Source organism: Cyprinus carpio, chromosome B15 (genome assembly GCF_018340385.1).
Source record: "Cyprinus carpio isolate SPL01 chromosome B15, ASM1834038v1, whole genome shotgun sequence".
Taxonomy (NCBI): Eukaryota; Metazoa; Chordata; class Actinopteri; order Cypriniformes; family Cyprinidae; genus Cyprinus; species Cyprinus carpio.
Window position 1 is genome coordinate 12,865,952 of NC_056611.1, and position 27,700 is coordinate 12,893,651.

A 27,700-nucleotide genomic window follows, 5' to 3' on the forward strand; every position below is an offset into this window, starting at 1 on the left:
CCTCACAGCTCTCAGTTTTTATTCATGTTTGCATGATGAAATTTATTGAACATGAAATATTTAATCACATTTAAGCCTCCAAGAGTATGTTATTTTTGCATGTGTATTCTTATATATAGTAAATTTAGGGGTGGGGGGGGGGGTAGAGACTAAAGTTATGGATGAGTCATATTTTGTTCTTGAAAATGTTTGTAATCTGATTTTATACACAAATTTGTGCATATGCATGGTTAGTGAATGAGTCCTATGTATTTTAAATTTCATTCTGTTCAACACACCAAGCTATAGTATGGATTCAGAAGATTTTTTTAGAGGTGTCAGTTTTTTTGGAGGTCAGTGGTCGCAGTTCTTTTTCATATTCTCTGTATGGAAGAAAGCAACATAGAGATCCTGCAAATTTGATCCATTCCTGTTTCAGGGAAGCAATAAATCCAAATTTGAAGCAACATGATTTTTTTTTTCTTAAAAAAAAAATATACTTGAAAATAAACACAACCTTTGAAAGAACCTCTAGGAACCCTTAAAAAAAGAGCAGTTAAAAATGGAACCCATAAATTACTGCAAGAACTCTAAAGACTGTCAATGGTTCCTCATGTAAAGTTGCATAGAGGTTCTTCAGAATGTTCTACAAGTATGTCAGTCTACTCCAGATGGTGCATTAAGTATCTTCATTTTTACAGTGTTAGGAGTACTATTCCTTTCACTTCTATAAAACATTTCATATTAACTAGACTAGAAATGTATAATCTTAAAGGGGTCATGACATAAATTTTATTATTTTAATACGTTCCTTGAGGTTTAATTATAATGTTAATAAACATTACAGCAGCAATAAAACCCTCATTCTGACCCTCTCTCTCTAACGAGCTGTTTTTAGGGGGTGTGTCCTTTAAGCCTTGTCAGGAATCAGTCACTGTTATGATTGGCTAATGTCATTGCATAGAAAACACTAAACGCTCCCTTGCTATTGCATGTGAGTCTTTTGACAGCATGATCAAAAATAAGAAGTCATTTCCAGATGAAGCATTATGACCTCCTTTACTTACGGTTAGTGATGCAGCTGCAGTCAGATTTAGTACTGCTTCGTCTATCAACAAATGTTTCTGTATCCATTGCAGACAAGATAGCAACAGTGATTCTAATTTACATTTGCACTGTAATTAAGTCAGCCGTTAAGGTAGTGAATGCCAGTGGGTGAGAAGATATCTACTCGTCTCTCTGGAGGCGGTGTTTATGCAAATGTTTGTGCCCAGGTGACGTCACCTTGCCCATCAGATCCAAAACGAGACATTTTTAAAGCTTGATTAAACAAATGCTTAGTTCATAGCGAGGAGGACGTTTTAAGCTATGAAACTTGCAAGATGTTTTAATGATATAAAGATCTCTTATATGCGAAAAGATTAAGGCAAATTATGTTTCTCATGACATGACCCCTTTAAGCAGAGTGTCTTAATAGGCTACTTAATAGGTTACTTCCCAGACAGCAACATAGTGTTGGCCCAGATCAGGCCCACATCTGGCCCTCGTGAAATCCATGCAGGCCAGATGTGGGCCGGATCTGGGCCGAAACTGCTTGCTGTCTGGGTTAATATCTAACTAATATTAGGCCTATTGCAAAGAAAATACTACTGTTTTTCCATAGTGAAAATAGAATCTATCACTATTTGCACTTAGTGTAAATAGCATATGGCTAAGAAAATACTGTTTATTTCGTGTAAATAGAATCCATTACTGTTTGCACTTACAGTGCAATGGATTCTATTTACACTTAGTTAAAGTAACAGTACATTTAGTGCAAATAGCCGCTGCCAATATTAAGTCTATAAGCAATGCTGTCTACTTTGCATGCAAATGAGTATGGTGTTCTGGTATCGTCCATGTAGGTGAACAGAGTTAAGTGGCGCGCGCGTGAGCAGCTCTTTAATCCCACGCACCTGCTCCACATGCTTCATCCACTCCGTGTTTTCCATCAGTCTCAGCCGAGGCGCTATCCAGCAGTATGTGGACAAAACGATTTATCAGGGCACATTAACTGCAGAAAACAGTGTGGATGGCTCGAGATGCGGGATGCTCGTGGATCAGCGTGGATCAACGATGAGCGTCACATAGCAGCAGGACGTGAAATAGCGTTTATAACGAGCACTGCGCTTGCTGAGGATGAATCCGGCTGGAGATGATGCTGCGTCTGCGGAGTCTCGTAGCTGAAGTCGAGGGATCTCGCATACTTCTGCTCATCCAGGGCAAACACACACGTTAAGTCTGACTTCACTAAACATCTTCTGACATTATTTCTAGCAAAGGACAGCTGTGTTTGTTAGTGAAGACCTCTCGGATTTGACTGACAGATGTCTTATGATGAATGACTGCAGTTTAGGACCCTTTGCTGTGACTCTTTGAAGTAGTATGTAAATACATTTCCCATGAGGATTTTATTTATAAGAACATGTGAATACGGATGAAAGCGCACAGGAGGACTCTATGTTCAAGAGCAGGATGCATTTTACCAATCCAAAATGGTAAGTGGTCATTTTTTTTTAATAAACTAGGTTATATCAGCCAAATGACAAGCATCATAAAACGCAGTCTGGTTCAAGTTGTCAGTTACATTTGCTGTTGGTCAGTTGGTTATGTTAAGATTAATTGGTTAAGATGAATACAATATATGTCTGATTTTCAGAAGCCTGTTGTGTTTCAAAACCTATACTGAGCTGCCTACCTTGAAGATATTTCTGGGTGATACGAAAGGGTGCCTTACAAACACATAAATGGATTTTGCCAGATAAATATAGCAGAAATAGGCCTGATGTTAATTAAATGTGAAATTATGAATAGCTACAGGAACAAAAAGTTAAGTAGAGAATTATAAATAAAAAAAAACCCGTTATTTTAATGTAGGCTACGGTCAGTCGGTCATTGTCATCCTGAAATGGTTTATTTTGAGACAATGTAAAAAGCTTATTAGGTGCTACTTAGTAAATAAATACACGGGCAATGGAAAAGACTTTAGCTCAGTTATTTTGTTACTTGTAGCCTAGATTAAGATCCGCAAAGAAAATTAGCCCAAATATGTAGAAAACGAGTAATTTAGTAAGAATATTAAGGCTATTATATGCTAATAAAAAGGCTATTAAAATACGAATTTATATATCATTATTATGAATAAAGCCTATAAAGAGTAGTCATTCCGAAAATTCTTTATCTTAAAGTCTCTCTCATCGATCTTCTTGTGTCTTACCGGTTCGTGATTCTGTGTGAACCCCTGAGCATCTTTATCAAAAGTTTTGTTCACTGTAAAAGTAATACTCGAGTACTCCGAAGCCAATGTAACATAGTTATTAACCCTTACAAGTCGAAAGATAAAGCCTTGTTAATTATTTTATTTTGTACTTGTATGACCAGAGAGAGAGCGAGACGGCGGAGTGTTACAAGACACTCGAAAGTAGTCCCGGCATATATGATATGATATTTTGTGGTCTGTCTTACAGCGTTAATTTATATTTATTTCGTCGCTGAATGGTGCGATTGACCAATCAGAATGAAAATAATTAAATACCCTGTCGGGATAATAGCAAATTATATTATTTTGCGTTTCATTTACACATAAAAGCAAATCTTTTAACATCTTAGAAAGCATTTTTGTTAAAGTTGACCTTTTAAACTGGTAATAAAAATGGTATCCAGATGTTTGCAGTGTGAGTGTTTTGACATATAAAGCTGTCATACCTCATGGTAGACCTGGGTTTAAGTCCAGCCCAGGTCATGTTCTCTTCCTAGTCCCCTCCCCTGCTGACACACTGTCTTTATTACTGTGTCTATCGATAAAATAGACAGTTTATGGTTTCCATCTGTTCAGTGCACATCACACATTACATTTGCTTTATGTTTTTAAGATGCGATTCGCTGGATTCCGAACACCAAAATCTTTCATGGCCTTTGTGATGAGAAGATGGAAAATCTTACTGGTGCTGAATGTGTTTACGATGGCCGGCTTCATCACTTTTTGGGGCAAGTGCAATTTACGCACAACCAAAGCTGTTGGTCAACAGGCGGTGGCTGCTGATGTGAGAGGACAGACGCATCTGAATGGATCTGCTCAGGAGACCAGCATCACTCATGATGTGCTCTTAAAGAGACTGGGATCACTGGAAGATGTGGTGTACAGACAACTCAATGGTAACTTCTTTGTTATCATAAAAATACTGCATTATTCACAAAAATGCCCTTTTACAGAACATGTAGCAATGTGTCATTTGTGTCGAATAGGTTTGTCCAAGTCTCTTGGACTCATTGAAGGTTTTGGTGGCCGGGGTAGAGGAGGTCTACCAGCAACACTTACGCCAGAGGAAGAAAAGGAGGCCAAATACCTGAGGGAGAAATATGGCTACAATGCATTTCTGAGTGACAAAATCTCTCTGGATAGATCTATTCCAGATTATCGACCCAGCAAGTGAGTGTCACTGGCTTTTTTATTTTTACTTTGAAAAATAACTATACAAAAACATACAGTTTTTGCTCTTTGTGTAATATGGAATGAGTTAACTGATTAGCAAAGTTATGGCATAGTTTTGTATACTTTGTTATTTAATCACAAAAACCCACTGCAATAATTGATTAATTTTATTAATGCCTAGAACCATTTGCTTAAGAGTTTTTACTTTTACCAAGATTAAATAGGACAGGGAAGTGACATTTACTGTTTCTAAGTTCAATTAAGTGAGGTTCTGTATAAGCTTCATTTTTGAGACCCACAAGGCTCTGTAATTGTTACAGTGAAATTGTGCAAATAAGCAAAGCAAAAAGTGGCTTTCCTTTTGTTAGGAAGTGAAAGGTTTCACAGCCTTGTGTACCAAAGATTCAAAGTGTGGTTTGTTTCAAAGACAACAAGATCTTCTGTATCCATGTATGTGTTTTTATAGATGCAAAAAGGCCTTTTATTCCCGTGACCTGCCACAGATCTCCATCATTTTCATCTTTGTAAATGAGGCGTTGTCTGTCATCCTGCGTTCAGTCCATTCAGCTGTCAACCACACACCAGCTCATCTCCTAAAGGAAATCATCTTGGTGGATGACAACAGTGATGACGGTGAGAAACAAGACAATTCTGGCTCTAAATTACATGGTACTGTCATATTATTGGTTATTCTAATGGTTTTCTCAGGCGAACGATAAAATGATATGAAAAAAAGAAGTCCTCCTGGAAAGTTTGTATTTACCAGTTGGGAATTCATAAATGTGTGTTCAAAACATAAATGTCTGTCAGGTGTGTTCAAATCACTTTGGTTGGAGCAAGATGTTGATGCACAAAATTTAGCAAAAAATTATTATTATTCTTTTTTTTTTACTCTTTCTACAACGATGAATAATGAATGTGCATCAGGCGTGTTTTTATGTTATCTTCTAAAGGTGAAGCAAATAGTTATAAATTCTATTATAACTGTACAATACTATTGTGTTTTGTACATTCAGCTTAGCTAGTTAAATTGTAAGTGAAAAATAGTAATTTCATGCATTTCAACAAATTTCCTGTCACCTACAGATGTTGCATCAATTGCATCCGTCATGTTTTCTCACTGAAATGTCCCCAACTCCAAGAAAATCCTGAGTTTCCCACTCGTAATTATGACTTGGCTCATATGCATTACACTCATAAGTAAGATCTTTCTTAGAGAACTCGAATGTACCTTCTTTTCCCTTGTACCAATAAGAAACCTCTAAATACTCACCCAAAACCCCAAATAACCACATACCAAAACCACTCAGAACACCTCAGAAACCACAGAGCAAATAGAAAGTGCAAAAATCTAGTTTCATAAACCATTCTGACAGGGTTTAATCCATTGTGATGCATTTGAGCGTGAGTGTCAACACTGATAACCTGAAGTAGTTTGCCAAGCACTCTTTGCTCACGTTGCGCATGGCCATGCCTGTCTATTGTATCAAAGTGTGTGCTCAGGCCTTCCCAGAGAGACAGTTCAATTTTAATCACATTGTTGGCATGAGCCGGTGGCGGAGGGCCAACCGTCCATCAGCGCAGGGGGAAAAGCCTGCATTTGCTGAAATGAGGGGGCAGGCGAGCAGCACACCCATCTCTGTCCTCATAATGTCAGTGATTCACGGTTCGTCACTCGGAATGCAGATGACAGTGTTTAACATGGGGATCGGGAACACTTTCCAAGAACGTGTTTTCCAGGGGGATGGTGTGGATCCCCGTAGCACAGATCAAAGGCACGGAAGAGTTTTGGCATAGGAGACACGTTCCCTCTGGTCTGGTTTAAACACAGCGACGAGCACTCATGCACCATGAAACAAGATTTCTCCCTCTTTACCTTTTATGTGTGTGTGTGTGTGTGTGTGTTTATGCATGACAGTACAACTGAAAGGGCCACTGGAGGAGTATGTCAACAAGCGCTACCCGGGTCTTATCAAAATAGTGCGCAATCAGAAGAGAGAGGGCCTCATCCGTGCTCGCATCGAGGGTTGGAAAGTGGCCACTGGGGAGGTGACTGGCTTCTTTGATGCCCATGTTGAGTTCACGCCTGCATGGTGAGAATCTAGCACTTCCTACAATATGCTGCTGTTTTTTTAGATGGTCTCACTCAAACCTAGACTTCTCAGGCCTTGTTCACACCTGGTGTTAACATCCGTCTTGTGTGATCTATTCTAAACTGAGCTGCTCAGCCAAGACAGACATCTGTTTACAACCAGTAGTAACATATGTCTAAAATATGTCTCTTGTGACACTTTTGATTGGATTTCAAGTGGAGGGTCTCTAAATTTTCAGATTTCATGCATGATTAATGTCTATACCAGTGGTAACGTGTGTTTACAAAGGCAAAATAAGAAAGAGAAAGCATAGAAAATCAGTGTTTCTCTCAAATATACTAATTAATTTTATACAATACATATTGGAAAAGTATAAAACTTAAAAACTTAAAAAAAACCTACACTGCAAAAAGAGATTAAAATTAAAAATTACACATATTGTGCAGAATTTTGACACGTGGTGAGCGTGCTCAGTTTGTGTGTTAAGATGGATCACACATCTACTGTGTAATGTAATTTAACACACAATGTGTCATTTAAACACATTATGTGTATAACTCAAAATGATCAGAAACTGCTAATTAATGTGTTAATATGACAAAAATAATACTGAAACTGAAATAAAACAGACAGATGTAAAAAATTTTAGCAATTTAATTTGTCAAATGTTGTCAGGGTAGAGAACATGCACAGAGGCACAACAAAATGTTCTCAAAATGTTCATAAACTAAATTTAGAGGATTAAATGACACAGATGCCTTGTAATGCACTACAACTATAAGATACAATACAGTATACATTACAAAGTGTTACCAACATCAACTACACCTGGGATGATTGAAAATCATACGGTCAAGACTAGCAGAAATGTCAGATACAAGATAAAACTTTCCAAATCAGACAACAAATAAACATTTTAAGTTAGTCAGTGACAGTTAATTTTACAAATGTATAGTATGTTTGTAATGCACTAGCTATTAACCACAGTATTCATTGAAAAGTGTTGCCAACATCAATTACACTAAACAAGACCAGAGGATAACATTTCTCAAAAATAAGATCAACTTAATCTGATAAGAAAGTCAGATACTTTGATACATATAAATATAAACATTTTAGTTCAGACAAACATTCAGGCACATATTTTTAAATTGTTCTCAATGACAATCACTCTTATAATTATAACATTTTAAGTGTGTACTAATTGTGAAGTAATACTTCTTGTTACATCCACCATTTGTATTTGATGAAGAATACATTTGGGCCACAAAAGAGGCAACACAGTAAGTAGGCACGTCAAGTTTTAAAAGGAAGAGAATGTGGTGTTTCAATATCCCAGTCTTAGAAAGTGAAGACAGAACTAATCTGTGGTGGACAGAAGTTTCACACCTAGAATATGTTGTCCACAACACGTCAGGCCCTCATCCACTGTCAATCGTTGCAATGATGTACTGTCATGTTGCACTCTTCAAACTCTCAATGTAGATTGGCTGTGGTCTGGTCTTTGATGCGGTCTCAGAACTGCTGCAGAGGGATGCAATATGGCTCCAGGCTTAGATTTAAGGGAAAAAAAACAAACACATTTCAGGAGTTTAGAAAGCATCAAGACATCATTTAAAAGAATAACTGTCAATGTACAACATACCGGTACAAAGGGAGCATTGGGTAGCACTTTTCATCTGAAAATTAGTGAAAACAGATTAGAGATACAATAAATATTTAAGTGAAGGATTAAGAGCAGCCTAAGTAGGGTTGTTGTGATAACCACAATATTGCAATACCACAATACTGACAAGCCAGCTGCACAGGATGGCAAATAATTTTTTTAAGGCTAAGCCCTTCGCATTTTATACTAAATGCATGTGTTTTAAATGTTAGTTAATAAGAGTGAAGAGAGTGTTTTTTTTCTTTAAGACTTTGAACAGAACAGACTGGGCATATGTCTACGTAACTCCAGGTTCACAAGCTCTGTCTGTGATGCATATTTTTTTCAAGCCCATGTTAACGGATCAGAGCATTCACACTGCACGCGGAAAAAGATGCGAAAGATGTGAAAAGAAAAGATTAGAAGTAGAAAGGTGCGAAAATAATTAATATCTAGCACATGAGCATAGAGAGAGTTGTGAGTGCACAGGTTAAGTCAGGTTAAGTCATATATTAATGAATATTTGTTATAATAAATTATACACAAGAGATGTAAGTAAAGAGTTGACACATACACAGCATCTGCTTGGTTTTCCATCCCCTCTATAAGAGATGCAAAATCATTCCTTTCCATGGTAGCTTCAGCTTTCAATTTCTCAATCTTTATATATATATATATATATATATATATATATATATATATATATATATATATATATATATATATATATAAAAAAACAACAACCAAAAAAAAAAAAAACAATCTTTTTATTTATATTTTTATATATTTTTCATTGTCTCTTAAAATATTTTAAAGTTACATTTCACCCAAAAATGAAAATGATGATTTTGTCACTGTCCAAACCTGTATGAGTTTCTTTATTCTGCTAAGCATAAAATATATTTTTAAAGAATGTTGCTAATCAGACAGTTGACGGTAGCCTTTGACTTCCATAGTTGCAAAGAAAAAAAATACTATGGAAGTCAGTGGCTACTGTCTGATTAGCAACATTCTTTAGAATATCTTCTTTTGTGTTCAACAGAAGAAAAACTCATACAGGTTTGGAACAACATGAAGTGGAGTAAATGATAACAGAATTTTCATATATTTTTTTTTTATTTATATACTTACAATTCAGCCTTCTCCACCAAGTGACTGACACAAACTTTGACAAGCAGTCTACTGGACTTAAACATAAATGATCCTGTTTTCCTGTGTTCCTCAGGTAGCACTGCTGCTTTGCTTTGAAGTAGAGTGCATGGCCTCCCTGTTCATTTGGCACTGGAACATGCTACATACATGACATGATGGCCGTGAATTTGACCTTTTAAACGCTATTATGCACATAACAATCACATAAAGACAAAACAAAAAAAAGTGGATGGGGCCTCTCCAGCATTTCTGTCAACATCAGCAAATTCTTGAAAATAAGTTTCAGTGTTAGCGTTACTATTGAGGAGAAGAAACAACATTCACGGCGTGTCACCCGCATACACAAGCTCTGTGTGTGAACGCACCTGTTGCAGTTAGGCAAAGGCTCCACGTTAAATTGTTCACTTATAATCCTCTTTTAGGTGTTTATAAAATGATCTGGTGGACAACTTTTGTCATTTTTTCCTGTTTCATCGTCTCTCTGTTTTATGCGCTCTGCCTCGCTAACACTTTCCACTAACGTCATACTGCTCAGTGCATGTCACCACTTTCCAACTAATTAACAATGTATTTGGTAGTTAACTATTTCCATGACTGATTTTTGCAGCACTACGCATTTTTAAGAGTATCTTCTGTAACTTACATATAGAACTGAGTCCGACAGCATTGTGATTCCCCTCAAACCAGGCCAGCCAGAGTGAAAAGAGCGCGATCCGCCGCAGCTTAAAAACACAAGAGGCACGACGTGAATGGCCGACAAAAAATAGCCATTAATATTGTCATTTTAATAAATTGAGATGTATATATTCTATATTTATTTTATGAAAGATTTTTATTCATTTTAGAGCTTTTTGTGTGCTACCATATGAAATATATGTATTGTTTTTATTTCCATAAACACAAACAGCCCGCCCAGGAGACATTTATTGTGCCGATCTGTCCAAAGGATTTTTTTTTAAATTACACATTGTGTTAAAATCCTACACAACATATGTCAGAATGCTGTCAACACAACCATGTGTGTTGTTTTTTGACACATCTCTTTTTGCAGTGTAACCAGCCTAATATGGTTTACTTGTCTCAACTGGATTAAACTGGTTTTAGCTGGTTAAAGCTGGTCTCACATCCTACCAGGATGGTTTAGCTGAATTTCCTGCCTAGAAAAACTGGTGACCATCTGAAAGTGATTCAAACCCCTCTAAAAGAGTTTTGAGAACACCTAAGACTAGCATTGCAAGGAATGCTGTCACATGCGGTTTTGGCCCTGTTGACACCTGGTATATTAAGATACATTTTCAGTGATCTGGTCACAAGTGGTTAGCCAAGGTGCATTACTGTTTACACCTGTGTTGTTTGTAATTGTTCCTTATACCCTCATTCACTATTCCCTACATTAGTCCTCTAATATAGACCAGTTGAAGGAGTAAATGAAAACAAATGAGCAAATTCGTGCGCTAAGTGCACTGGAAGGGCTGCCACTTTTGCATAGTGTGCTTGCTGCTTAATAAACATTTGGACCTAAGCAAACTGGCAGCTCCAGTAGTAATGAAAATATTTATCTTGAACTCTTTCATGGAAACTAGCATGTATAAACCACATTGGACAAGCAGTTTGGAAAATGGATGAATGGATGATTCATTCGGCACAACCCTAACATTGCATTATGAGTATTCTGTAGCTGTTGAGTGTACATTGGTTATTATTGCGGTGCATTGTGGGATTGAATGTGTGAACTCGATAACATCCACTATGGTTTCAGACACCACTACAAATGCCTGCCCCCTTAAATAGTGCCTATTTAAGGGTATGAGGGCAATTTTAGACACAGCCCTGATCTTAACATGTGCTTTAAATGTGTCTTCTGTGACTACTTGAAGACTACATCGTGGTGTTCCTGGAGATCTGCCTAACTGCAGACTTCAGTTCCAGCTTTGCTCCGACACACCTGCCTGTATTTATCAAGTGCTCCTGAAGATCTTAACTGGCTGGTTCAGTTGTGTTGTGTTTGATCAGGTTTGGAGCTGAACTTTGAAGGATGGAAGATCTTCAGGAACAGGATTGGGCACCTCTGCTCTACATCATTTTCATGGATGCACCAAATGCGATACACAATTACAATTGAATTAAATGGAGCCATTATGCTGCTTACGAGTGAGTAGGAAACCAAGGGAATGGAAAGGGTACAAATGGTAATGCAATTGTGATCAATGTGTTTTGGCACAGCATAGCGAATGTGGAATAATTTTTTTTGGTGTGCTTTCTAAAAAGAATCCCAAGGCAAGTCTTCAAATGCATTTGTCCACATGAATGTCTACACTACGAAAGCAACCCTTTCATAGTGGACCTTGTTCACAGATGTATTTAGTGTTGTGTTCTCATGAGCAAACCAATCAGATATGAATACCATTTGTAAACAGAGTTTCAGTTCATGTTTCCTCTGTAGGTTCATCTAATTGGCTGATGTGAGGTGAGAAACCAGCCAACACATTCCCAAGCCAGGATTAGATTTAGCTCCACAGCAGAGTTGAAGAATTGTTATTAGCACTGTGCAATACAGCTTTGTTCATAATGATCTAACCTCTACATCCCCTTGTCAGGGCTGAACCAGTTCTGTCTAGAATCAAGGAAGACCACAAGAGGATCATACTGCCCTCCATAGATAACATTAAAGACGAGTCGTTTGAGCTGGAACGCTATGAGAACTCAGGCCATGGTTATAACTGGGAGCTCTGGTGTATGTATATCAGCCCTCCGAAACAGTGGTGGGATGAAGGAGACACTTCTGCACCTATCAGGTAGGAACCTACTGGACTTTCATCCATTCTGAACACAGTCCTGTGTTTCATATTTTTCATTTACTTTTGGAATAGTTCACCCAAAAATTAAAATTGTCATTAATTACTAACCTTCATGTCGTTCCAAACCCGTAAGACCTTTGTTCATCTTTCGGAACACAAATGAACATATTTTTGATGAAATCCAAGAGCTTTCTGACCCTGCAACGCAACTGACATGTTTAAGGCCCAGAAAGGTAGTAAGGACATTGTTAAAATAGATTATGAAGAAATTATTATAAGAAATATGTGACCCTGGACCACAAAACCAGTCTTAAGTCGCTGGGATATATTTTTAGCAATAGCCAAAAAAAACATTGTATGGGTCAAAATTATAGATTTTTCTTTTATGCCAAAAATCATTAGGATATTAAGTAATTAAGGATATTAGGATATTAAGTAATTAAGTAGTGTTCCATGAAGATATTTTGTAAATTTCCTACAGTAAATATATCAAAACGTAACTTTTGATAAGTAATATGCATTGTTAAGAACTTTATTTTCTCAATATTTAGATTTTTTTGCACCCTCAGATTCCAGATTTGCAAATAGTTGTATCTCGACCAAATATGCCCTATCCTAACCAATCATACATCAATGGAAAGCTTATTTATTCAGCTTTCAGATGATGTATAAATCTCAATTTTGAAAAATTGCCAATTAAGACTGGTTTTGTGGTCCAGGGTCACATATAAAAAACGATTAGACAAGTACAGCACACAAAGAGGGTGCAACCTCTTTATAGCAGGACTTGCTTGTCCAGCTGTGGAAATGTCACTTTATATATCTGCTCTGGTTGTCTTAAATCCTCTGAAACATACAAAAAGGTACAGAAGGAAAATTCACAGGAGTATTTTTAAGTGTTTCACTAACTAAACAGAAACTAAACAGAGTGCATTGAAAGGTTATGTGACTGTACAAAGTACATGAATATTTAATGATGTTGGCTTGTTTGGTTTGTGATTGGTTTTCTGTTGCTAAACAACTCACCATGATATTCTAGCACAGCATTGTGCACTGCCGTTAAGCACTGCACTATTTCATAACACATCGTTATGGAAAAAGTATGAAAGTAGCGGAATGCAAAGTGGTCTTAATATGGTGTAAACAGGGCTTATAAAATATAATATATTTTATTAGTTAAGATGCATTTTACACTGCCACTATTCTATATATATTAAATAATTTTCAATTATTTATACTTATTTTTTCAATATTGACATTCATTATTTCTTCATTAATTATTCATTATATTAGAGAAGAAACAGCATTGAAAATAAGTGTAAAATCTGTATTTTTAGGACGCCTGCAATGATAGGCTGCTCTTTTGTGGTAAACCGGGAATACTTTGGGGAGTTGGGCCTACTGGACGCAGGGATGGACGTGTATGGAGGCGAAAATATAGAGCTGGGAATCAGGGTTAGTATGCCACCCACATCCCTCTGCTAAAGTAGAGCATTAGCCTCCCTACGCTCAGTGCACAGAGCCTTCATTTGAAAAGAATTTTAGTTTTTTTTCTTCTAAAATTATGCCAGAACTGAAGTTTGATAGGTGTATGTGTATTTTTCAATCCCAGGTTTGGCTGTGTGGGGGAAGCATGGAAGTTCTGCCTTGTTCTAGAGTGGCCCATATTGCAAGAACAAAAAAGCCCTACCACAGTAACATCGCCTTTCACACTAGGCGCAATGCACTGAGGGTGGCAGAAGTATGGATGGACCAATACAAATCAAATGTCTATTTGGCATGGAACCTCCCAATGAAGGTAAGCTCCTGACATATTTGCAGGTTTATAATAAGAAAAAGTGTAATACTTCACTTTCTTTGTCCATACAGAACCATGGCATTGACTATGGAGACATATCCCAGAGATTAGCGCTCAGGAAAAGACTCCAGTGCAAAAACTTTGAGTGGTACCTCGACAATATCTATCCAGAGATGAGGAGATACAACAACACTCTCTTTTATGGAGAGGTGAGTACCACATTAGATGAATAAAGGTGCGGTTATCTTTGTTTGGAAAATTGGACGAAAGATTTCCCTACAAAGAGTTCACAATGGGTTACATTTTGTTACATGGGTTTGCCATGTTGACCAACAGAAAGCTGCTTGGTTAGAAAGGGACTCCTGTGTAAGCTGTGCTTTATACATCACTACAAACTGACAAGATAATGGACCTTTTTTGCCTACAAAATTTTTCTAATGTGACCGCACCTTAACACTTGGTCTCTGATTAACACACCCAAAATTATTTATTTACCCTCATGTCCTTTCAAACCTGTCTGACTTTTTTCCATGAAACAAAAAACTAATTTTGAAGAAGGTCCTCTGCGCACTTTTCCATATAATGAAAGTGAATAGGGACTAGGGGTGTCAAGCCCCCAAAAATGACAAAAATAACCATAAAAGTGTCACGCAAGTGGTCAGTATGACTCGTGTAATATTCTATGTCTTCTGAAACCAATAATATAATAGTGTGAGGAGTCAACCAAGTTTAAAATTATGATTTGGCTAAAATCATACCAATCATCTTACTGCAGCATTCAAGTTTTGTAGGCGTTTATTCAAAAGTATTGACGAGTCATGCAATGATTTCATATTAGTTACCATTGTGGCATTCTTCACAATGACTTATTTTGTAATTCACAGAAGAAACATCTACATTTATGCAATAAGCAGTCACTTTTATCCACTTTTATCCAAAGCAAAAACAATAGAGGAACAAAATCAATCTGTCAAGGAGCCAACAATATTCGTAATATACGAAGAAAGTGATGTAATGAGGGTGAATAAAAACGGTGACAGAATTTTCACTTTTGCGCGAACCATTACTTTAAGAAGGCACTGCATCGTTAATTATGTCTTAGTTTTACCAAAACAGATCTCATATTAAGAGAATAATCAACAAAAAGCAGGCCAAACTATCAGCTGCTTGCATCTTTTTAATGTGTTCTAGATACGCAATACCAATGTGACCCATCTGTGTGTGGACCAGGGCATAAAGGAAAACCACACAGCAACTCTGCACCCCTGCCATGGCTGGGGCCCTCAGGTAGAGCCCCAACTCCTCACAGCTATACATCTCCACAGACCTGACCTCCACTAAACCTCTACTCACTCTGCACACAGGAAATAGGTTACATCTAGAGAGAGTCTCTTCATGACATACTGTAGTTCTCCGCATTCTGTTTATCAGTGGCAACTAAGCAATGAAATGAAAAGATGGCGCGAAACAAGACAGAAATTCTATTTTATAGTTATAAAGTCAATCTGGAGACTGTAACTTCTAGATCTAGTCTCGACAAGTTTGCATATCTGCAGTGGAGCTTGACCCACCTAATAATTATAATAAATTAATAGTCATTATGGAACTGCCAAAAACTATCTGGCAAACATCATCAGCATAGGGTGCCAAAATGCCTCTAAATGACTCAGTGACCCAATTACCAAATCACTGAATGAAATAAATTCATATTATCCCCTCTGTGGTCTATTTTGTAGTTGGGTCGCTACACTAAGGAGGGTTATCTTTTTCTGGGTCCTCTGGGAAGCACTGGCGAAGATACGCGGTGTGTGGTGGACGATAAAATCAGCAGCTACCCACAGCTCCTGAATTGTGAGAAAGTCTCTAGCGTAAGCCAGAAAACGTGGCACTTTGCACAGGTGAATGGGTCATGTTTTATATAGAGCACTTTGTAAAAATTGTCCTTTTGCCTTTGATCACTAAAAGGAGTCTTTTTATTTTTGTTCCCTGAAAATGAAGCAATCATCAACCGAGCTACAGGACGCTGTCTTGAGATAGTGCAGGCTAATGTCTACTTCGGCTACGCTCTGATCCTGCGTTCCTGCACTGGTCAGAAGTGGAGCATCAAGAATTTGATGAAACAGGACTGAGGGCAGTGAGTCAGCAACCTTAGAAAGTTGGGAATCTCTATGGCCTTCATGGAACTTTAGAAATTGGATCCAGTTTTTAGGAACTCAAGGGGTGCTGATCATGTTTGCGTGTTTTGGGTTTTTGGTCTTACTACATTCCACATTACAAAAAATAAGACACTCGAAGCACCACTGCATACAGTAGGTTCCTCAGATTTCCACCTTCTGGAAAACCACTAGACATCCTGAGAACAGTTCTCTGAGAAACATTGGATTTCAGAAGTTCTTGCAAGAACTAAAGAAAATCAATCGTTCCTCCAGTAACTTTGCTGCAATGTAAGATTTTGAAGCACATAAACTGTTGAAGTTCCTTAGGTGTGCAGCATTTTCAAACCATAATTTCAACAGTGAGAGCAACCAAGTCTTGAGTGCAGAAACCAAAATGACAATTAAATGTTGTAGATGATCAACTGCTGCATTGCAAATACTCTGTACATCACTGTATGCATAATTTAAAGGATTACTTCACTTCCAGAATAAAAGATTCCTGATAATTTACTCACCCACTTTATGATCCAAGATGTTCATGTCTTTTGGAAAAAATTAATGTTTTTGAGTAAAAAAAATTCTCCATATAGTGGATTCCATTGGCCACCATCGAAGTCCACTATATGGAGGAAATCCTGGAATGTTTTCCTAAAAAAAACCTTAATCACAGTGGGTGAGTAAATTATCAGGAAATTTTTATTCTTGAAGTGAACTGGAAGTCTAATCTTAAATTATACACCTGCAGATTTACTTCACATCTAGGAGAACGTGTTTATGTGTTCATAACAGCTTTATTTAGACTTAATTTGTAGTAATGTTGAGTTGTGCTATCTGTATTTCTTCTTACATTCTCTTGTGTTAGGTTTTCACTGTCAGCGGCTATGGGTCCCATGTCTTCTGTTTAAATAAGCAGTCTGCTCTGGAAATATGTTATTTATTGCATTTTTTTTTTCTACAGTAGCCCCTCACGAGAATGACATTATGATACGTGCGCAGTTTAACAGTAACTATGGTAACTGAGCTCTATCTGCTGTTGAATGGATCCTGTAGTAGCCTAGTCATAATGTTACTTTGAACCACACTATAGCAACAAGGCCAGTATGTAGGCGATAGGAATATGGGAAAAATTATCGTCAGGGATTGTCGACCGAGTTACATAAGTACACGTTACATGAGTCATAAACTGTACATGTAACTACAGTTTCCTCAGATGTTGTTGCACCCATACCGTCTTCCATTTTGACTAGGACTGATTTGAATAAAATGGTGAACTGCTGCGTTGCAGTGCTCGGTGTCCTAAATCTGAAAAAGAATTTAAACGCCCTATATAAGAACCTCACTTGTTATTTTACCTGAGGAACTGTTGGCAGCAACAAAGCAGCGTATCTAAAGATCAAAGCAAGTAACGCTCCAAAAAAATTTATGGTTGTCATTTGGAGATTAGCGGCAAACACTACAATGTTCCTGTGACAGGAGGATGATGGGCTACCAAGAGGATGATCTGACGTGTCAAAAAGCACCAGCTGAGCTTTCTCACACAACAATCCTTCCTTCAGCAATGGTAAGGCTGTTCTAACTTAAAAGGACATCAACTGTGCATACTAATCGACCCTCTGAGCGCCTCCTACCACTGAGCCAAACCTCATGCTGTGATGCTTCAGGCTCTGTGTGACTGACATCTCCCAGTCATGTAAGCCACGCCACATGTTTGAGGGCTGTTAAATATTCAACCGCTGTTTATTATGCATTTACAACTCGAATTAGGGCAAGTATTCTTTTTCATCTTTCCATATTAAACAACTCTGGCAGCTGTATCGGCAGGTCTGCTGTATAGGCCTATCGGCTTATGGATTTTCTTTGTTGCAGAGGCTTTCTCATTTTATAGGAGGCTTGTTTCATTTTTATGGTAAGCTGTGAAGCAGTGAGTAATTGTAGCAGTTCATAGCTCTCGAATACACATAATGACTTTGTAGTTCATAGTACAAGAGTAAATAATTTAAATAGATGATACGCCCCCATAGTTCATCACCGTTGATATTGATCATCATGATTCATTACTGGCTCATTAACTTAGTGATTCACCCTCAGAGCTTAGAGGCATGGCTGATGTGTGACTGTGAATAAGTGTTGTATGGCTTCATATTTTGACTAAAACCCATTACTTAGCTACCATTTGTCTTTGTGCTCTGCATCTCAGTTCCAAAAGTGCTGGTTCAGTCTAACTGCACTGGGACTTTGTATTAAGGAAGGCACATTGGTGACATTTCATAGGCACAGGCAAAAAAAATTTGTCACATGGAGTCACTTTCAAATAAAGCAGATTTCTGTTGGTCAACACCACAATTTGGGTGACCAACACAAAACAAAATCTGCTAGGGGGACTTTTTGCCCTCATGCAAAACTCCCGAATACGTTAATACCAAGCAATGTCTGTCATGATCCCTGTCTGTGACGCTCGTCTGTTACAGTGCCACATTTACTGTTGTACTTGTTTATATTTACTTGTGCAAATCCAGTTATTCCGTATATATAGCCATTTTCTGGCATGGGAAATTATGAGGTATTTATGACTTTGTCTCATAATTTTTGAGAAAAGTCAGAATAGTCAGGTATAAACTTAGAATTCTGACTTGCAATTTTGAGTCTACATTGCACAATTCTGACTTTATTCCTCCACATTCTGAGTTTACATCTTGCAATTTTGGCAGTTTTCCACCAAAAAACTAAATAGAAATCTAACAATTCCAACCTTTTTATGCAATAGCGAGTTATTTCTAACAATCCCCTTTTTTCTCTCAAAAACTGTATATAAACTTAGAACTGTATGAAAAAATGTTGTTATTCAATTTTTTTTAAAAATGAGTCACTGAATTATTCCCTCACCCTTTCAAGTTGTTACAAAACACTACTCATTTAGGACCAAAACGCCGCTGCTCTGTGTTGATGGGGTTGATTCTGCTGTAGTCTTGTTTGGAACTATTTGGAAGTACAGAATAGACAACTGTAAAGTAACTGGCATTGATAGTGTCTAAAAGACTCAGAATGAACTTACCTGCATCCTTGTGACAGTGGAACAATGTCGATTTTGCTTGTGATTTTGCTACTGGGAAAATACTAAAGCAATTGTATGCTTTTTACCTTAAAATATCAGTTTAAAAATCATTCTGACTTCTAAGTCAAACATTTTGTTTTTCTTTCCCACATTTCCTTCCAAACGTCTGTTCTGGGAGTAATAATGAGCGAGTACGAAATCCGCGAACTGGGCGGATTGCTTTAAGGCAGCAACAAATGCACATGTACAGAGATCCGCTGTAATTATGACAGTGAATCCCACTCACTTAACTGTAGAGGGCTACAAAGTAGCAAAAATATACACAAACTACATACAGTTGCTTCAAGGCTGTCTGTTCAGTTCACGCACCCACAACAGAGAACAGTTTTTAAAGAATGATAAACAAGAGCAACAAATACGATATTAATCAATAATGGGCAGTGTGATGTGTCTTGAGGTAGGCCTATTTTTTTTTTTTCAGGAAACAGAAATGATGCCACAAATATTACAAAAATTCTTTATTGCATAAACTCTATGCATTTGTCCTGTACATATTTGAATATGTTTATTAAAATCATCTATGGGCAGCTTCCAAGAAGCTAGTGTCAACTACATAGCTAAATATTATGCATGCGAAGTGTACAGATATATCATTAAGTGAATAACTGTAAATATGTCTATTTACATTTTTTTTTTTTTTACAATTTAATGTAGCCAACTGTGCCACCACAACACCCGTGTTTGCCAAACCCTAAACTCTTCTTTTGAAATACAACCCACTTTAAAGGGTTAGTTCACCCAAAAATGTAAATTAGCCCTTGTTTTATTCACCCTCAAAGCATCCTATATGCATATGAATTTCTTCTTTCAGACGAATCCTGTCGGGATTATATAAAAATTTTTCCTTGCACTTCCAAGTGTTAGAATGGGAGTAGGGGAGTGTTTTTGTTCAACAGTCCAAAAAGTAGTCAAATAAAGTGCGCGCATCCATCATAAAAATCAGACTGGATTCATCCAGTTCGTCCAGAAGAAAGACAAATACACCCAGGATGCTTCGAGGGCGAGTAAAACATGGGCTAATTTTCATTTTTGGATCAACTAACCCTTTAAATGGCCTACAGAACCAATTTAATCTGGGATATTTTGTTCATGTCAAAGCAATTTTACAATATTGTCTTTAAGTAACGGCATAAACTGAAATAACTGACTGTGTATATTGGTATAACATTCCTTCATTCCTAAAATCACACCCAACCTTAATGTCTAATTTTTCTCATTCACCACACAATTGTGGAGGTCAAAATCATCTACACACATAGTATATATCATTTTATCAACCCATCCAGATCTTTAGTTGAATGCTACAAGCTAATGTTACATTCTAGATCAGACAAGGACAGTATGAGGACAAACACATTGAATGAAGTAATCACGTGCACCACCAGGTGTCGCTATTATACCAGAATGAACTATCCACTCGCTCCAACCACACATGGATCAACATTTGAGTGAGAAAAAGGGGTTGGACTAACATTCTACCTTTATAATTTCAGTGTATGCACCTTTATTTTCTAAAGTACACCTGTGCAGACAAATATGGCTTTAGTGAGGGGTCTTGGGGGAGAACGGAGAGCTGGCAGACGCGTATTGATTTCAGCTGCCCCCTCAGTAGCCCTGACACGATCTGTGCAGAATGTACTGTTTTAAACTATCATGCACGAACAGAAAACACACATGTAAAGCTCTATTTACAAAGTTCTGCTCATTCACATGCATTATAAAGTAGAAGCAGACCTCAGGAAACATGGTGGAGGACATATAGCCTACCAGTGCGTTTTCTACAGGTGTCCAGAGGAGACATTCATGAAACACAAAGAAGAAATGCATCAGGCACAGTTTCAGCCATTGCCCCTATGTGAAAGATACAATCATCTTCCAGTATCATTCTTTTCTGTTTTACAATCCCAATATTGAAGAATGGAAGCATACATCTGCTGAAACATCAACAATGCAGTGCTACGGTGGCTTTAATACAGACAGAGAATGAAATGCAATATGAACATGCACCGTACACATAACCATAAAGATGACTGTGGCTCATGATAAAGTGAAGGACATCTTCAATGCAGCTCAAAAAGGGAGGTAACAAAGTAACAAAGATTTTTCTTGCAGGTTGATGGGAGTAGAGCAGTGCAAAATAACCCAAGCTCATCCACTAACATGAATCTGAGAGCCATCATAAACCTTTCAGAAATGCTGAAATTGAACAGGTCTCAACAGGTATAACCCTTAAAAACACTGATAACTGGCCATTAAGTACCATTAAGACACATTAAGCGCTTTGAAGTACTGCAAAACCCAAGTAAAAACATCTTGTTCTTCACTCACTGGGCCCAGATGGAACCTGTAGACATTTTCAGATCTAATTTTGTCAGAAAAGATTTTAAATATGGTCAAAAGTGTTAAACTGACCTGAGACTATTACAGTCTTAATGGTGGCTGAAATCATAATCAAATAATCTAAAATCTTAGCAGTATATTGTCTTGTTTTAAGAGTGTTTAGATATTTCTGATGAAAAACAAGATAAATCTCAAGTAGATAGATCTTCTTTTAATCATTTTATCTGTATTTTTGTCATTTTCCGTTATCTAAAACTTAAAATAATTCAGAAGCAAAACTGCAATTTGTCATTTTAAAAGGTCATATAATTGTGTAAGAATTAAGTTTATAATATTTAATTAAATATATAATTACTGAATTCTTTAATTCCTAACATTTTATGTAATTTTGCTTGTTTGGAGAATGTTTTGATATTTCATTAGAAAATTAACAACAATATTGCATAAGAAAAATTACGACTAATTCGCCACAGGTTTCACTGTTTTGTTGTTGTTGTTGTTGTTGTTGTTTTTATGGGGTTTTTCAATTAATGAGTAAAATAAGGTCTGTGGTAACTGATAATTGATGAAACTTGGTGTTTTGTTGTACAACATGAACTGCACACACTGCAAACATTCTTTGTATGTAATTACTATGTAGTTTCTTTGTAGTTACAATGTAGTTACTTATTACAAACTTTTTTTTTTTTTAAAAGTAACTGCCTCAAAATCATGTTTTCATTATGGATGTGTATAATTTATGTTGTAGATCAAAATGTCCAAGTATCATCAATTTAAATTAACCACAGATCTTGTATTACTCATAAATTGAAAAAAAAAAAACATTATAAAACCCATAGAAAAATTTTGAGGGGAATCCATGGCGAATTAGTCTTCTGGGTTTTGATGTCACGACTGCTGGACTCTATATTGTAGATAATTTTACCCAAAGCAACCGAAAATGCATTCAAGATAGATTAATTTCCTGGGAATGAAACTGTTTCGCCATGCTATGCAAGTTTGAACAAAACAACTGTTGGAACAAACATGGAACTAGAACTCATGAATGACGCAGTTCTAATTTCGTGGAAATCTGCACAACTTTCCGTTGTGTTTCAACATTTTACGTGGGCGTGCTCATTACAAACCACTTCAGGAAAAGCATTAGACACAGGAAGATCGCACAATCGAATAGCAGAACACATTTGAAATGATGAAAACTATGAGTCAGGCTCATGGATTTTTGGAGCTGACGACTATGGATTTAATTATGGACTAAAACGAGCGCTCCTTCCCCGGCCTCCCACCATCCCCCGAGCCAGAAAAGCACTCTGGCAAGAGCAGACATAAATAGTCTCCGGAGTAGATGCTGTAACTCTCCAATTACTTTTGCCTTCCTACATCGACAGGAGGCCCGAACCCAGCAGAAGCTCATCAGCGAATCCCTGCTGAAATATCTGAAGCCACGGAGGAGACGGCGACGGTTTATGAACTCCTGCGTGTTATTGCATTAGGGAACAGAGGTGGCACGAAAAGCAGAAAGTCAGCCCTTTAAAGTCCCTGCCTGAGAGATGAGGCCCCGTGTAACATGCTGGCTTGGCTCGCCTCTACACTTCCTTTGTCGCTTGGTCCGCGTGGAAAAGTAATACAAATAATACAAATAAAAAAAAGAATAAAAAGCTCCTCTTTTCAGTAGTGAGGTGTTTGGTTTTGTTTCTTGAGTTTCGACAACTTCATCCACAGACATGCACATGCAGGCTCCGCCCCGCTCACAGTGGTGTCGCTACTCCATGCCGTTGCGTAGCATCTGATTGGCCGCGATGAGCATGACGCTGATGATGAAGGCCATGGCAAACGCACATATCAGGCTCTTGCGCACACACGTCTGCCGATTCTTCTTTTTGGGATGAACTGCAATGACACAAAAACAGCAATTTAGTCTGAGGAAAACAAGCCAGCGATTAGCATATATCGCATTAGTGTCTGAATGCGTAGGTGTCGATTTGCATTCTAGCCGACCGCCTTTCATCTGCCAATCTGACCCGTCTAAATAAAGCAGTGTTCTCACACAGCTGCGAGGTGGAGGTGTTTTGACCAGGGCTCGAGGTTCACCTGAGCACATGTGGCGGCTCGGCTCACGAGCGTCTGGGGTGACGAGAATAGAGCCAGTTATTAGGAGCTTCTGGGAACACACAGCGAGACAGATTGTGTGCCAGCCTCACCCCGTGATATCATTTTCCGCTCCAGTCTTTCTTCTGGCACAGAGCGCTAGTCAGCAAGTCCTGCCCCCTGCAGCCAATCCCTGGCCTGGTTACGGCAGAGAGGAAGCGTGATAATGAGCGAACGTAGCGACTCTTCTGCCTGAGTGTGTGTTGCTAAGGAGAACTTTCGTTTTTGCCCTACTCTCGCCTTTGCTAATGGCAGCAGATAAAAGTCAAGATAAAATGTCTCGCAGCGAGCTCAGCATGTTTTGAACTTCAAAAAGTCTCAACAGCAATGCAACCCTCTTGTGAAAAAAGTGTGTGTAATTGTATTGAAAGTGCACTTGTAGTTTACTTCAAAAGTATATTTGTTAAAAAAAACTGTTCTTGTAGATAATATAGAATATTATGAAATAAAAGGGCAATTAAGTGTACCTAAAGAGTGTACATTTTTATTTTTTATTTTATTTTTCTTGACACACTTAAATACTTTTAACATACATTTAATTCACATTTACATTTAGTTCATTTAGCAGATGCTTTTATCCAAAGCGACTTAAAAAAGAGGACAATAGAAGCAATCAAAACCAACAAAAGAGCAATAAAATGCCCAACACAGAACACGTAGCAAGATTATATATATATACTTAGTATACTTATAGTATATACTTAAGAACTTTTTAAAAAGTGCAATTTGTAGCAATGTAAATTAAATGTCCATTTTAAATCCTTCAAAAGTATATTTTTAATAAAAACTGTACTTGCAGATACTATTGAATATTATTAAATAAAAGGCCAATTAAGTGTACCTAAAGAGTGTACATTTTTATTTTCTATTCATTTTATTTCTTGGCACACTTAAGTACTTTTAACATACATTTTAAAACACTTTAGTACTTTTAAAAAGTGCAGTTTGTAGTAATGTAAATTAAATGTCCATTTTAAATCATTTTTTAAAATTATTAATTTAAAATTATTAAAAAGTACAATTATTTGATTATAACATATGATGATATTATTTTAACAGAAGTATATTGTTTGTTATTACATTTAAAGTTGATTGATTTTTAATGTACTAAACTGCAACTTCATCTTTACAAATGTAATTACAATGTAACTGTGCAAATAGATGACAAACTTTTAAAAGGAATTACAATAAAGTATATTTCAGTTTACAATAAATGCTTGTCAGTACATTTGTCATTACACTTTAACCATATTACAAAAACCATAAAAGTAATTATGAGATTACTTATAAAGATACTTAAGTCCTAATTAAGTGGGTCAAAAAGCTAATTACAAACTAATTACATTTAATATAAATTTAAACTAAGACACTTTCAATTTAAACTAATATATCTGTGTATTCTATGATTTTATTTAATTGCAATTATGGAATTTAGTGTTCGACAACATTACATTCAGTTCACACTTAATTTAAATCTTTTAAAGTGTATTAAGTACTTGTATGCTAAAGTATTTTTTCAAATTCAAAAACCCTCACTACAAGAAGTACACAAGCAAGACAGCATTTTATACTGCAGTAAAGCTGCAGTTTTTCCTTTTACTTTTTGCATTTTCTTTTCTGCTAGCATCACCAAATGAAATGCTAAATCCCCATCCCTATTCATCTCAATGGCAGTTGTTTGGCTAGTTTTAGTTTACGAGTTTTAGTTAGCTTTGCTTGTGTCTCTAGATTCATTAACATAGTCTCAGTGTGTGGTCTGTTGACGACACCTAAGCTTGGCCCAGGTGCCACCATGAATGATTCATAAAGACACAGAGGGCTCAACAGAAGGTGGATGAGAGTTGCTTTAGCGCTGTGGACATCTGTTACTGCTGGTAGGACAGAGACTAACGCCGTTGGCATAAGGGATGTGCTTGACCCCTGCAATGCTAACACTGTGCTAGCGTGGTCCATACATACTGAACATTCATGCACTGAAATCATTCACTAAGGGCACAAAGTAGCTTTCTAATGCGTATTGCTGCATGTGTACTGATTTAAAATTTAAATTGTGGTTGATATTATAAAGATTTATAGGGAATAATAATTGTATGGCAGAAACAATAGATTGCTAGTATTCTATTCTGAATTCAGTCATTGGCTTTTATTTATCATCTTGTAACAGGACTACTTAATAAGAACTTGTTTGCTGTTTTGCACTGTTTTCACTTATAAACAGTGCTTGGTCTGTGCATATCTCTCTCATGTTTCAGATGAAATTACTTTTTCACTGAAGAATATTTAAGCCAGAGGCAATGGTTTGAAGTTAAAAACGGCTTAATGCTGAATTTGTTTTTCACTTGACAAGACATTAAATGGTGGACTGGAGTGGTGTGGATTACTTGTGGATTATTGTGATGCTTTTATTAGATGTTTGGACTCTTATTCTAACGGCACCCATTCACCGCAGAGCATCCATTGGTGAGTAGTGATGTAATGCTAAATCTCTCCAAATCTGTTAAATTCAAGAAGCAAACAGAATATGTGACACTGGAACAAAAAACAGCCTTAAGTCGCACGGGTATATTTGTAAAAACAATAGCCAATAATGCATCGTATGGGTCAAAATTATACATTTTTATTTTATGCCAAAAATCATGAGGATACTAATTAAAGAATAAAGATCATGTTCCATGATGATATTTTGTACATTTCCTACAGTAAATATATAAAATCTTAATTTTTGATCAGTAATATGCATTGCTAAGTACTTCATTTGGACAACTTTAAGGCGATTTTCACTATATTTTGATTTTTTTGCACCCTCAGATTCCAGATATTCAAATAACTGCATCTCTGCCAAATATTGTCCTACCATAACAAACCAAACATCAATGGAAAGCTTATTTATACATCTATGCCTGTATTCGCAAAACATTTTATCTTACCACTAAGAGTTCTCCTAAATAGCAGTAAAAATTTTAGCTTTTTAAGATTTTTTTTTCTTAAAACCTATTTACAAAGCTGCTGAGACAAACTTTTACTAAGGAATAGACAGAAGTCTTAAGCTAATTGAAAGGGGCGGGGTTGACCATGTTGCTATGGATGATGTCAGCATGCTTACTAACTATGCAAGCAGTGATTGGCTGATAGTCTCTGTCAGAGATTTATTCATAGAAATATTGTAGAGTAGAGAAAATAAAAATGTTAATTGCCACATTCAAATAAAGATTTTAAAATGCAGGCTAAGTGTCGCTAATTAAACATGTAGGCTGTATATTCAGCTAATTGTCAGCCTTATATGCATTAGGGCTACCCTCGACTAAAGATTTTACTGGTCGACTAGAAGTCGTTCATTTTAAGCATTAATCGACTATTAGTCGCATTTTTATTAATAAACCATATAAATCATAATAATGAGCCTTTAATTGCTTACATAGCCTAATAAACGCTCAAGCGCATGCAAAAAAGGCTTGCCACAGCGGACCGGCAAATATAATAATTATGAATTTGTTAGGGAAAAACAGCAAGTACACTGCATTAACGTTTTAATTTATTGTAATGTTGTAATTTATTGTTACACTAGTGCTTCCTGTTTTCGGTTTAAGAGATGAAGTCTACGACAGTGACTCATCTCCGCAGCACCTGTATGCATGTTTCATATGGATTACATAATGTGAGAATATTTGTTTTCTGTTTTAATTGGTTCATTTAAAAGTTTCACTCTCTATAGTTATATTTTACATGTCTGTAATAAGGCAAGCATCCACAGAGTTTCGAAGTGACGCGCTCAAGTTCACAGAGACCGAGACGGCAGAAAGCCGTCATGTTTGCTTTAATTATTTTACAAAAGCGCAACATTCCGTTTCTATTCTGAGTGCACACGAATAAATGTCTTTACAGATACAAAAGATGCTTTACTCTTATCTGTATGACCAAAAATGATGAAGTATTTTAAGAGCAAATGATTGTAGCGGCGCCTCCATCTGTCCTGCAGTAACCCAAGCGTGCTACTGTTCAGCTTCCACA

At 36.9% G+C, this 27,700-nt stretch overlaps 2 protein-coding genes and 1 long non-coding RNA gene across 4 annotated transcripts in view; 1 reads left to right on the forward strand and 2 right to left on the reverse strand.

Annotated features, from left to right (window-relative positions):
* The first annotated feature begins 1,915 nt into the window (after positions 1–1,915).
* On the forward strand, positions 1,916–17,367 carry LOC109103132 (polypeptide N-acetylgalactosaminyltransferase 17). Its single transcript, XM_042739284.1, has 12 exons — positions 1,916–2,516; positions 3,891–4,173; positions 4,264–4,447; positions 4,917–5,083; positions 6,369–6,543; positions 11,938–12,135; positions 13,476–13,593; positions 13,751–13,936; positions 14,008–14,145; positions 15,128–15,223; positions 15,673–15,834; positions 15,928–17,367. The coding sequence occupies exons 1-12, from the start codon at positions 2,514–2,516 to the stop codon at positions 16,063–16,065; spliced, it is 1,848 nt and encodes a 615-aa protein (XP_042595218.1). The 5' UTR covers positions 1,916–2,513; the 3' UTR covers positions 16,066–17,367.
* On the reverse strand, positions 7,016–8,850 carry LOC122139796. Its single transcript, XR_006156549.1, has 3 exons — positions 8,763–8,850; positions 8,189–8,222; positions 7,016–8,095 (listed from the first exon to the last, which is right to left on the reverse strand). It is a non-coding gene; the product is annotated as an uncharacterized LOC122139796 (long non-coding RNA).
* Positions 17,368–19,647: 2,280 nt separating the features above from the next.
* Positions 19,648–27,700, reverse strand: part of LOC109103133 (calcium-binding protein 8) — a 50,138-nt gene continuing 42,085 nt past the window's right edge. For both annotated transcript variants that reach the window (XM_042739286.1, XM_042739285.1), the window contains exon 6: positions 19,648–23,434. In XM_042739286.1, the coding sequence (XP_042595220.1) occupies positions 23,307–23,434 (128 nt within the window). In that variant the 3' untranslated portion in view covers positions 19,648–23,306. The remainder of the gene's footprint in view (positions 23,435–27,700) is intronic.

Coding starts and splice junctions, on each gene's coding strand:
- LOC109103132 (XM_042739284.1), top strand. Junction 5,084..6,368: donor GGATGACAACAGTGATGACG/GTGAGAAACAAG, acceptor TATGCATGACAG/TACAACTGAAAGGGCCACTG. Junction 13,937..14,007: donor CATGGAACCTCCCAATGAAG/GTAAGCTCCTGA, acceptor TTGTCCATACAG/AACCATGGCATTGACTATGG.